The sequence below is a fragment of the Mus caroli genome, unplaced genomic scaffold (assembly GCF_978045245.1).
Source record: "Mus caroli unplaced genomic scaffold, Mus_caroli_1 scaffold_1, whole genome shotgun sequence".
NCBI lineage: Eukaryota > Metazoa > Chordata > Mammalia > Rodentia > Muridae > Mus > Mus caroli.
The window spans coordinates 190,770,433-190,782,993 of NW_028227256.1; the positions used below are offsets into that span (position 1 = coordinate 190,770,433).

At 37.8% G+C, this 12,561-nt stretch overlaps 1 protein-coding gene across 7 annotated transcripts in view; it reads right to left on the reverse strand.

Annotated features, from left to right (window-relative positions):
- Syt14 (synaptotagmin 14) overlaps nucleotides 1-12,561 on the reverse strand; it is a 145,502-nt gene that overhangs the window by 88,342 nt on the left and 44,599 nt on the right. For 4 of the 7 annotated variants that reach the window (XR_015048656.1, XM_029477510.2, XM_029477504.2 and 1 more), the window contains exons 1-2: nucleotides 4,143-4,228; nucleotides 599-1,991 (exon numbers count right to left, since the gene is read on the reverse strand). The exons of 1 other annotated variant lie outside the window; for it this stretch is intronic. Coding sequence is in view for 5 of the 6 variants with exons in the window: in XM_029477510.2 (XP_029333370.1) it covers nucleotides 599-1,673 (1,075 nt within the window). In the remaining variant the exon portion in view is untranslated. Of the gene's footprint in view, nucleotides 1-598; nucleotides 1,992-4,142; nucleotides 4,308-12,561 lie in introns of those variants that run through there. 2 more of the 7 variants (XM_021173063.3, XM_021173070.3) reach the window with 1 other exon arrangement.

Sequence of the window (12,561 nt, forward strand, 5' to 3'; positions counted from 1 at the left end):
TTTAACAATATAGGAGCTATTGGTTTCAAGAAAACCATATAGTATTTTATATAGATTCTCACTGGGGTAGATTTGAAGAACAATGTTTTATAACCAACTTAGGTCTTAGTTATAAAAGATAAAAAAATTGAAATATGTGAGTATCACAGCAAATTCATTCAAATTAAAGTATGCATGGAATTTCTGGCATTAAAATAAATTGTAATTAAAATTATGGAAAGAAGGATGTAATCTCAGTAAGTGGAAGCTCAAAGCCAGACTGTGTTATATAATGAGTTTCAGGCTAACTGGAACTGCACAGTGAAACTCTACTTTCAAGAACACAAAAAAAGAAAAGGAAACATTAGAACTGCTGGAAATTGCCCAGTTATTGTAAGGATCACAGGTAATACTTGGAGGTAAAAAGTAACACAAAGTATCTAAAATGACTGAAAAAAATCTAAATGCCTCTAAACATAGCTCCTAGTAAGAAGATCTAAGAAAATGTTAAATTAGATGTATAGACATGGAAAGAAAAGTTGAGAAATTCAGATGCTTTTCTAGTTAAAAAAAATCAAGAGAAAATTTAATCACTCAAATCAACATTAGGAGACCTCACCTTTTTCTGGTAATATCTTAGAGTATTTGCCAACTTTACTCTTTGCTGTTCCTCTCTTAGAAGAATTAGCCTCGTTTTTCTTTGCTTTCATGTCTCCTTTCACTTTGTAGTATTTTGTTGGATTTATTTTTTCCTTGATTTTCCTGGGAAACATGTTTTTACAATTTGTTGATGGAGCTGAACATGTGTCTTCCTTCACAATGGATTTCTGTGCCCTGTATCTGTTGTTTCTCGTGGTATCTTCTGGAGAACACTCATCTCCTGAGCACTCATTCCCTTTAAATCCATCATGTTTATTATGTTTTTTAGCCTTTTCTAAATGATCAGAATGCTCTAAATCACTGGGATGTTTACTTTTAGTGACATTCCCCAATTTCTCTTGTTCTCTTCCCATAGGTACGTGCTGCAATCTGGCTTTGGAGCTGTCTGTGACCACACACTTCTGCACAGAGAGGATGTTCCGTCCATTGGTGCTCAGACTCCCTTTCACTTCTTGATAACTTACCTTGTTTAAATGACTTTTACCATTCCCAGAGATTCCTATTCCAGATATTTCACATTTGTCAGTCTGTTCCAGTTCATGGCAAGTGGGTGCAGGCCTCATTTTCTGCTTGACAGCTGATATCCCATCACTCATGAGGCCTTTCAAAGCAGCACCACCAGCCTCTCCAGTTTCTTGGTATTCTGAGTTTGCCCACTGCCCATCATGAATATACAACCCCTGTTCATCTATTTCTTGTTCTTGTTTTTGTGAAGTTGAAGTGTTGTGGCAGGTTATTTGCTTTGCCTTGTGATCTAAATCAGACCGTGTTTTCTGACAAGCAGTATTTCTGGAGGTATCCTGCAATACTGCATTTTGGGCTTTAGAAGACCCTGTAGCCTCTTCTGCTGTGCAGCTTCCCTCCTCTGGGCAAAAGCCATGCATCATACTTGCTACCTGCTCGGCAACTGAGTCGCTTATGGCATAGCTGACTTCCCCAACTGCAGTGCTCAAATCTTCTACAGCACTACTGATTGTGTCCACCAGGGAGGACACTGAAGGCAGATTCTGTTGAAAACTTTTGAAAAATGCCATTTTCCAGTTCCTTGTGCCTAAAAGGTGCAATAATGGAATTTCCTCTTCTCAAAATATCAACTACTTTGGTATGTGAATTTAACATTTACTTAAATGTTGCTATCATTAGCGTGATAGAAGTATTTCACACTGTCTTCTAATCTTTCTGTAAATGCAATATGCATTGGAAGAAATACGTTGAAGTAAAGACTCCTCCGGAAAAAATAAAACTCAAATCACTTGGTTTAAGTGCAATGACATCTTTTCCCACTCCATAGCTATCAAACAGCAGCAAGACATTATTTTTCCCTCAAATACTATTGGGTATTTAGTCTATACCTGAAAGAAGAAGTATAGAAAGGATTTTTATTACGTACTTCAGCTTATTTGCTAAGAGTCAGCATAAGGGAATAAACCTATTAACAGACTACCAATATTTAAATTAGGAACTGTATTTAAAGGAAAATATCTAAACGGTTTTGCAAGGTGGTAAGAACAGAGGAGAACAGGTGGCAGCACCTGCTGAATGGCATTTCTGGGACACTGCCATTGACACATTTAATATTATTTGCTTTATACGGAGAATCCCACTTTTACTTTAACAAATAAAAAGAAAATAGGATGTTTCTGAGATCTAGAGTCCACACTACTAGTGCAGTGGTAGCAAGGGGATGTTTAATGTCATACTCTCCCTTGCTTACAAATGCAAACTGAGGTTTCTTGCAGGTGAGACAGACCTAATAGGAAAGCAGACACCAGAATCAAGCTGACTCCTATTGTGCCCATCCTAATGGACCTATAGGAAATGTATATGACAGTGTCATTCTCTACAAATTTTTCTTTTGGTGTGAAAAACAAAAAGAAAAGTAAGTTGGTAAAAGTTAATTTTATTGGTTTACTAGCCAACACAGTAATTATATTATATATTATAATTATATAATTAGTATGCAATTATTGTATTTTATTATATAATATACAGTTAATATGTAACTATATGATTAATATAAAAAACATATATTAACAGATATAACCTACATCAACAAAAGCTTTTTGAAATGTAAAGACATCAAAGAAAATCTAGGAAAACTGAACCAGAGAATTACAGAAAGCCAATAGAGGATTAGGGGGAAGGAGGAAGGGAGGAAGAGACTTGGAAGGAGGAAGAAATTGAGGGAGGGAAGAATGAAGAGGGAGGGAGGAAGGGAGGGAGGAAGGGAGGGAGGGAGGAAGAGACTTGGAAGGAGGAAGAAATTGAGGGAGGGAAGAATGAAGAGGGAGGGAGGAAGGGAGGGAGGAAGGGAGGGAGGGAGGAAGAGACTTGGAAGGAGGAAGAAATTGAGGGAGGGAGGGAGGAGAGAGGGAGGGAGGGAGGGGCAGAAGGGAGAGAAAGACAACAGAGACAGAGGCAGAGACTGATATTTAAGCAGCTCATGGGCTGGTGAGATGGCTCAGTGGGTAAAAGCACCCGACTGCTCTTCCGAAGGTCCAGAGTTCAAATCCCAGCAACCACATGGTGGCTCACAACCATCCGTAAAAAGATCTGGCGCCCTCTTCTGGAGTGTCTGAAGATAGCTACAGTGTACTTACATATAATAAATAAATAAATCTTTAAAAAAAAAATAAGCAGCTCATTCACACAAATGAATAACACACAGGTCTGGTGTGGAACATGAGAAACAGTCAACCAGATCAGAACCATATAAGGCAGCATAGTTTCTAACACAGAAATCAAAACGTAATTTGGTAATTACCAGATCTTTATAAATGAGGGGGGGGATGCCATCCTTTAGGTTATCAGAAGAGGAGAGCATTCTCCAGCATCTGAACATAGTAAAGCATGGCTCCTCTGCTCTCATTCTTCAAACTCCTAAATCAACACCTTGGTTTACCATTCTCAGCTTCCCCCACTATCATTTATATAAGAGAATGTTTGAAACAGCAAATAAAAAGCTCTTGTAGTAACATGTTTTAAAGCTTCTCTAAAAATGGGGAAAGGCAGCACTACAGTCCTCAAGCTCTCCAGGACCTAACAACACCAGAGTACAATCACTGTGTGCTCCTGCGCACAGCACAGTGTGGGAAACACCTCCTCCCAGCAACAATCATCTTCCGCTGAGAATGAGAAGATGTGTAAAACAAAGACTGAGTGCCTTCAGAGCTTGATACTGGGAAAGCTCTCCTAGAACCATATGTGCAATGGACCAGGCTATTTCTCTTAATGCATTATCTACTCCTAGCACAAGATCAAAAACATGCCTTATAAATGAAAAGTAAAAACATTGGTTTTTTGCAATAATAGACAACTACCTTTATGTAGTAGCTTAACAATCTGTAGGCAACAGGAGACCTGAACATAATTATTTAACAAACATTTCAGTCTTGCAAAGTAGAGATTCAAAAGTTAAGTTTATCACATACCAAAGTTGGCCTTCTCATAGCACTTATTAAAACAAGGAACAATTCAGATAAAGAAGTGGGGATGATACTTACACATTTTATCTTGTGAATTCGTCCGTGTATTGTATCCTGAACCAAGATCTGGAAACCCGCCAACATTTTCAAAACAGAACTTCTTATTAATATAGAGAAAAAGGAGCAGCATCAAGACAATAAACACCCCAACCGCTGACAAAAATCCAACCGCCTCTGGAGAGACTAGAGAAAAGAAAGTCAAGGCTGAGAATAAGAAGGAATTTCCCAGTATACGCTAGACAGTTTGCTATCTAATGTCAACTACTTTTAAAATGTCATAATTTAAAATAGTTTGTAAGAAACCCCACAAAGTGTAAAGATATATTTTCAATATATTCAACAGCATTCATTCAAAAATTTTCAAAATGTTTCTAAATAAGTATACTGAAAGAATTTTTAAAAAAAGTCTAAAACATAAGCAGTTAACTTATTTTAAATCCATGAAGAATATTATAAAAATTTTGGCACAGAATTAGAAAAAAATTCTTTGAAAAATATTTTTCATGCATTAAAAATTGTTAAATTTATGAGAGCATGTACTAGTATTATCTCTCTAAGCTTTTCTGAACCTTCTTATTAACGAGGGAAGTCCTTAATCTAGCATTTAAGTTCCAGACCCTTCTTCTTACACACAGCACTCAGGCTTGGGCTTTGCCCCTCCTCTTCCTCTTGTCTGACATACTCAACCCATCTCTCATATCATTCCACTCAGACAATAAAATCTCTGAACTGTCAGTCATACACCAAGCTCCTGGCTTTGCACACATATGATGCAGGCAGTTAGAATGCAAGCACAATACAGAGTAGGACGGAAAACATACAGGATCACGGGTACCATATGTTCCCTCACTGAAGGGTCAAATGTGCTTCTCTGAAAGCTACAGCTTCTGTGACTACAGTTTATGAACTAACAGGACTTAGACAAGTTAATATTATTCCAAGATGAAGCAAAGATATGTGTGAATCCTAGAGATCGGACATGTTATATTCTAGAAGCAGCATGAGATTTTAGTATGATGAGCTGTCAGACTAAAAAAAATTTAGTCTCAAGAGATACACCATACCACCCAAGGAGATTCGGACTCCCAGCTCCATAAGTCTCCCTGTCCTTTCACATCTCCATTGTCTGGCACTGTACCAGTCATCTGGAGTTAAACAAAGGCCACGCTTTTGCATGAGTAGATGGATCTTAAACATCAAATGTCTCCTGTGAAGTATGGCCTACTTCCCCCTCCATTGTTCAAGCAGCACCGACCACATAATCTCCCCCAAGATTCTGTAAGCAGAACTCATTTGTTAAAAACCAGGTCACTACCTGGTGAGTGATTAGTGCTTTTATCTGTTAGTTTTTCATTATTCATGACAGTCAGGCATACCATAAGTAGAGCAGAGTATGACATTACAGTCTACTCAAAGCTGGGTCAGCAGTGTTGGAGCAGATGAAGCACAAGCAGCACTGGAAAGGAGGGGTAGTAAGAACAGAGGAGCTGACAACAAGTACATGGAGTACAACAGACGGACATATCTGTGGCCAACTCAGTCTTCTCAAAGACCCAATGACCATTCCCACCATTAACTGATCTGCAGGACATGAAGCAAATACCCAGCCAGAAGCCAAAGATGCTAGGAGCTGTGCTTTACCAGTGCTCACAGTCTCTCCTGCCTTCTCAACTCCTCTTCAGCGTTTTCCTTTCCCCTGTCCCCAACTTATTCCTATATTACTTTTATCCTCCTCCTTCCTTCGTAAATTTATAAATTTTACTTCATGAGAAATTCAACTCAAAACCAGTAAGATAATAAAAGTCAGTGAGTTCTGTGAGAGACAGGAATGTAAACCTTGGGGTGGACAGAAGAACCACCTTCTGAGGTTCAAAGAAGAATTTAGAAAGAAGATGCACTGTGTGTAGATCAAAAGACTAATAAAGATTCTATGAATAGAATAGAATAGAATAGAATAGAATAGAATAGAATAGAATAGAAAGGGGCAGATGGACAAGCAAGGCCAATGATGTAACATCCCCAAACCACTGAAGAGTAACAGTAACAGCTGTTGTAGTTACCTCTCTGTCCTCCATGTACCTTACAACATCCGGTGGCTGAGAACAAGTATGTGCGTGAATAGATGAATGAATGAGAGAACATGTGTTCCAGAAAGACCAAGAATATATTATAATAACCAAAAGTAGAGAAAAAAGCAAATTCAAACTGTCAATCTTTGATATTGCCCTAAAGAATATAAACTTAGGGAACAACAGGGTTACTACAAACATGTCTTGAAAATTTACAGTGGTTAAAATGAAGAAAAATGCAGTAAGATAGGCACTGAATAGCTGCAAGATTATGATGAACTCTTAATGAAGCAGTAGCAGCAGTGGCAAAGAGAAGGGATGAATTCTAATTTTTGTTCAAAGAATGTAAGCAATGTCAATCAACAGAATGTAGAAGACCAGGAAAAGCTGATGATATTCTAATTCGAAACTGAAAGGTGAGGTAGACAGAAGTGCCATTAACCAACATGAAAAATATGAAAGGCATTTTTTTTTTAACAGCATGGGGAAAAGAGTCACATGGAGAAAGGAATTTTAGGGAACATACTGGCAGTAGTGTTGCTGTGATATGTTAGAAATGTCAGCAGAATATCTCAGAGGAGAACATGAACATGCTTTTCTTGTGAAAGTAAGGTTAGTTATAAAAGACCTGGGGCTTTCCCCATTTGTTCCTTTTACACTACTTTAAAACCTTCATTCACAAAGTAAAATTAAGCCAAAAATTCAGACATGAGGCTTTCTTAATGGTTAATCTATTCATTGCAAATTTACTGGTAAATGCATGCTGTATCTTTGGACAAACTTAAAAAACAAAAACAAACTTTTCTCCACTTGGAAAAGGAAAAATGGGCCTGCTCCAAAGCCACTACTCATACAACCATAATTTTAATCTATCACTTGATAAAATGCCATTTTCCAACACAGAAAATACATAGCTATAATTTAAAGTAGCAATATGGCCAGGTGTGGTGGCTCATGCCTTTAATCCCAGCACTCGGGAGGCAGAGGCAGGCTGATTTCTGAGTTCGAGGCCAGCTTGGTCTACACAGTGAGTTCCAGGACAGCCAGGACTATACAGAGAAACCCTGTCTCAAAAAAAACCCCAAATAAGTAAATAGCAATATGGTTATAGAAAAGTAAGTGACATTTCCTAATAACAAATGTTATAAATCTTCAGATCTCTATTTTCATTTTACATCAAAATCAAAATATTTATTATTCCAAACAATCAATAGTTCTGAGTATATAAGCATTTGCTAAATCTCACCTATGTATAAAACCACAATAGAAGATGCACTGAAATCAGACTACAGAAATGAACACTGTACACAATTAATTAAAAAATTATACTTAGACTTCACTATTGATATTTTTCATTCAATATAAGATTGGAATTTCCCCTAAAATCTTACATTATGAATCTGCTTATAGACATTATGAATATTTCTAATGATATAGTTAATTAATAAATGCACAGACCTATCCTTTTCAAGGCTTCTAGGTCATCCACCAAAGGCAAGTAAAGCTATTAAAAATTCCTGTTGGGGGCTGGAGAGATGGCTCAGCGTTAAGAGCAGTGGCTATTCTTCTAGAAGACCTGGGTTTAGCTTACAGCACCCACATGGTGGCTCACAATATTCTGTAACGCCAGTTCCACAGGATTCAATACCTTTTGGCCTTCATGAGCACTACATGTGTGTGGTTCACAGACATGTATACAGGTAAACTCTATTAGCACAAAATAAGATTAAATAATCAAAAATATTTTAAATTCCTGCTGCAGAACTGAAGAGAGAGTTCAGCCAGCAAGCCTGCTATGCAAGCATGAAAAGCTGCATTCAATTTCCAACACCCACATAAAAGTCTGGACAAGTCGTAGATACTCGTAAGCTCAGTGTTGGCAAGGTAGAAACAGGAGGATCCCAAGATTATGTCGGTTGTTCTACCTAGCAAAATCAGGGAAGTGCAAGTCTAGTGACAAATCCTGCTCCAAAGAACAAGGTGGATGGCTCCTTAAAGTTCAGTGACACCAGAGGCTGACATCTGGCCATACACACACTACACAGAGACAGAGACAGAGACAGAGAGACACTGTTTAGCAGAGACTGTTTCATAGTATTGTCTCCCTTAATCCTCATTAAACACATCTGGCAGGTATCATTACTGAGACCCTAAAACATTCTAAAGATTTTGAGATCTTTAGGTTCAGTGAGAGGCCTAGATTTGAGTTTAGTCAGGCACTGAGAATCCTGATTCCAAACTGAACCTGTAGGTTGTAACCCCTTTGTGGGTCAAATGATCCTTTCATTGGGGTCACCTAGGACCACTGGAAAACACAGATATTTACATTATGAATCATAACAGTAACGAACTTACAGTTATGAAGGAGCAACAAAATAATTTTCTGGTTGGGGTCACCACAACAGGAGGAGCTTTATTAAAGGGTCACAATGTTAGGAAGGTTGAGAACCACTGTTTAACCAGCTGTCTCTTTGCTTGGCATTTACCAGGCATGAGGTTTGGTCTGTTGCTATGGATTCCAATGCTTAATTCTATACCCAAAGATCCAGGCCTATGAGTGAATTCTCTCATTTACGAGCTTTTGTTGTGCAAACTTTGTTCCTTGATTTAAAACTATTGGTTAACTAAAATTGGCTACAGCTGATCACTGGAGAGATTAGAGGTAGGTGGGTTTTGAGTTACCTGGTTCAGGGTGAGGAGAGACCATGAGGAGAGAGGACAAGACACCATAGGACAAGAATCTTAAAATCATGGCCATGAGGGCTGGCCACTTGAAGTTAAGAGCACCCAAAAGGAACAGAGTAGTAATAACTTGGGGTTCTCAATAGGAAAGTAGATTCTAATAGCACGGAGGGTATATATCTGCCCAGTTTTAGTGCTGATAAAGGCTAATGTGTAAATTAAAGGTCATGTGTGTTTTATCTGGGAATTGTATACTCAAAGGCGGGATAGAAGCCCTGATTGAGAATAAATATATTCTACAACAATAAACAAAATTTTAAACTAAAGATATTCTATCAAAGAGGAAGTTTGATCATCATGGTACTTCAACAAAAATTGTAATTCACTGAGCTATCTGCAAAATAAATATTAAAAAGTACAATGATAAAACCCCAGAGAATTGGCTTTGTCTGAGTTTTTATTACATATGCTAAACTCCTTTAGACAATTATCAGTGTATTTAGAAATAAATACTTAGAAAAAGCAAACTTTAAATAAATGCCACTTTGTCAGTTTTTAAGTTGCAGTAATAGTGGTAAGAGTCATGTTAACTTCTAGAGATAATTTCATCAAAAAAAGTTGAAACATGTCTATGACAGTCAAAACAAAGACAAATCATTTTGACTGAAGAATACTTAATTTCTGTACTACACTAGGCCACAAATGGACATTTTCTATGTAGTTTCTGAAAAAGGAAACTAAAATTGGCATATAAACAAGAATAAGGAAACTGGCTGCCACACAAATGTCTCCAATTCTCACTTCCTTGTCACCACCATCATTCTCTGTCCTAAATAAAGCTTTATATAAAAGCAAGATTCTAATGCACAGACACATTTTAGAATTATTACAAAATACATTATTCAATTAGACAAAGACTAAGTATGGTTTATAGTTCTTTTAAAACAGAAGAGACAAGAGCAAAACTTACAGTCTGCATGGCACCATGTGGATGAGACTTGTCCACTGAGCATGGAACCTGAGATCAACCCTGCACCATCATGTACGCTTTAATAATTCATTTCATAGATGCCATTCTATCTCCTGACCAAAATGTCAACCAAATAAAAATACAACTTTCATTTAAAAAATTGTTTACAATATATGTCTAAAACCTTTTACTATATTTTAATCATTTCTTCATATATTGGACATAAAATAAAAAATTATGGGGACACCAAGAAATAAGTTAGGGGTAGAAAAGATTAATCTGATGTTCTTAAATTACCTTTGTAACATCTCAGTTACACAAATTACATGTCCCCTGAAATGTTTATATTATTATACAAATGATGCCAGACTGGAAAAGTGATGTACAGTCATCAAAATGAACATAATGTATCGATAACTATGGGTTTTATATTTATTCAAAAACTTCAAGCACTTGAGAGAACATTATTGATTATATAATCCATTACAAACAACTAAGGACAAGAGAGGCCCAGAGGGAAGGCCAAAAGGGCATTCCTTGTGAACTCTAAAATGTCAGAGAAAACAAAACTCCCTCTGCCAAAGCAGATACCTAGACTTGTGTGGATAACAGGAGCCACTCAATATATTTCACATGTCAAACTGTCAGAAGACTGAGCTATACATTTCCTACAAGTACAGCTAAATAAATTAAATTTTCAATTCAACAAACTACTCAATTTAATCTTGGAAATTTCATAACAATAAAATACTCAAATTAATCTTAGAAAAAAATAAACCAGGAAACCAAACATTAATTATAGCCAAATACTAAGATTCAGGTTTAATAACATGCAATGTACTAATAACAATGTATGTAAATTAAACCATTACACAAACTTTTCCAACCTTTTCTGGGAGAAATTTTCCTTCAAGGATAGCCAAGGCTGCAAAACTGACTCCAGTTAAGTTTAGACTAAGACCACCTACCCTCCTAATAGTCTCCCCACAGGAAAGTGCATCTCTCTTATGAACAAATTAGAGCTAACTGCCCCAGTGCTTTTCTCTGTCTGTTGATAAGTTATTTAAATGACATCACAGAGCACCTTCCAAGGCTTCACCTCTGTTTTCCTGTTGCAGTTGTTCAACATTTACAATTATGTCTCCGTAGCTGATCCTCTACAATAGGTATGATGGTTTGAATATGCTTGGCCCAGGGAGTGGCACTATTATGAGGTGTGGCCTTGTTGGAGTAGGTGTGGCCTTGTTGGGGTAGGTATATCACTGTGGGCATGGGCTTTAAGAGCCTCCTCCTAGCTGCTGGGTGAGCCAGTCTTCTCCTGTTTGCCTTTAGAACAAGATGATATAAAACTTTCAATTCCTCTAGTGCCATGCCTGTCTGAATGCTGCCATGCTTCCCACCCTGATGATAATGAACTGAACCTTAGAACCTGTAAGCCAGCCCCAATTAAATGTCCCTTATCAGAGTCGCCTTGGTCATGGTGTCTGTTCACAGCAATGAAAACCCTAAGACAAGAGGACCTTAAAAATTCAACACAAATTGCAGGATAATCTTCTACTCAGAGATAATTCCAGATGTCACCCAATTTCAGATAGGCTTATTTCATAATTTAGTTCAAAACCACCAAAGTATGGTAACCAGTAGACAGTTTCTTTCAATTCTCTTAGAGAAACGTCATCTTCTTAAAATTGAGTGGTATGCCAGAGTTTTCTTCCTCAAGTGATGAAAGCATCTCTGCTCTTTCTGAAAGTGTGTTTTCCATAAGCTGACATGTATTGAAGAAATGCAGCTATTTTAGTTACTTTTCTATTGCTGTGCTAAGCCATAAACTAGGCAACTTAAAGAAGGAGAAGTTTACTGGGGACTTGAGTTTCAAAGGGTGAGTCCATGACCATTATAGCAGGGAGAATGGCAGCTGGCAGACAGGCATGGCACTGAAGCAGTAGCTGATAAGCGTATTTTATCTACAAATAGCAAGCAAAGAAGGGGTAGGACATGGTGGGGGGCACGTGAGCACACCTCTGAGCACTAACTAGGAATGATGAAGGCTCTTGAATACTCAAAGTTCATTTCCCACATCTTTCAACAAGGCCATGTCCCTTAATCCTTCCCAATCATCACCAACTGTGGCCCACCAAGTATTCAAACATATGAACCTATGGGGCCATTCTCATTCAAACCACACCTGGCATTACATCATGCTTTCTAACCTGGTCTACATTAGTTCGACATAACATGGGCTCAGCATTCCACCTTTCTTCCTCTTAAATGCAGTTATCTAAATATAAACATTGTTCTCTTGCATTCCCAAGGCAGGCAAGACAGAAACTGTGGTGCTCCGTTTGTAAAACAATCTTTATCCCTTTTCCATTGGTATAATATCTGTACCAGATACGCTAAAGGCAAATATATTTTAGTTTTAAAGAAATGCTTTTCAAAAGAGATGCAATCTGCCAACCCAGAAGCAGACAGTTGTCCAGCCAGCACTGACAAGTGTGCTGAGGAGTGGCTAGTGTGAAGCACATTGTCCTGGCCCTAAAGGCTGTATGTCACTACAGCACCCAGAGCTTTATCAGAGCAGGGCTGTACACTGAGGATAAAATGGACACAAGTCAGCATTAACCACACCATATTCCTGAAGAAAAAAGCGGTGGCTCAGTGGCCTGAAAGAAAAAGAACTTGGTGGAATATTATGACAGAGATCTCACTAGTATCC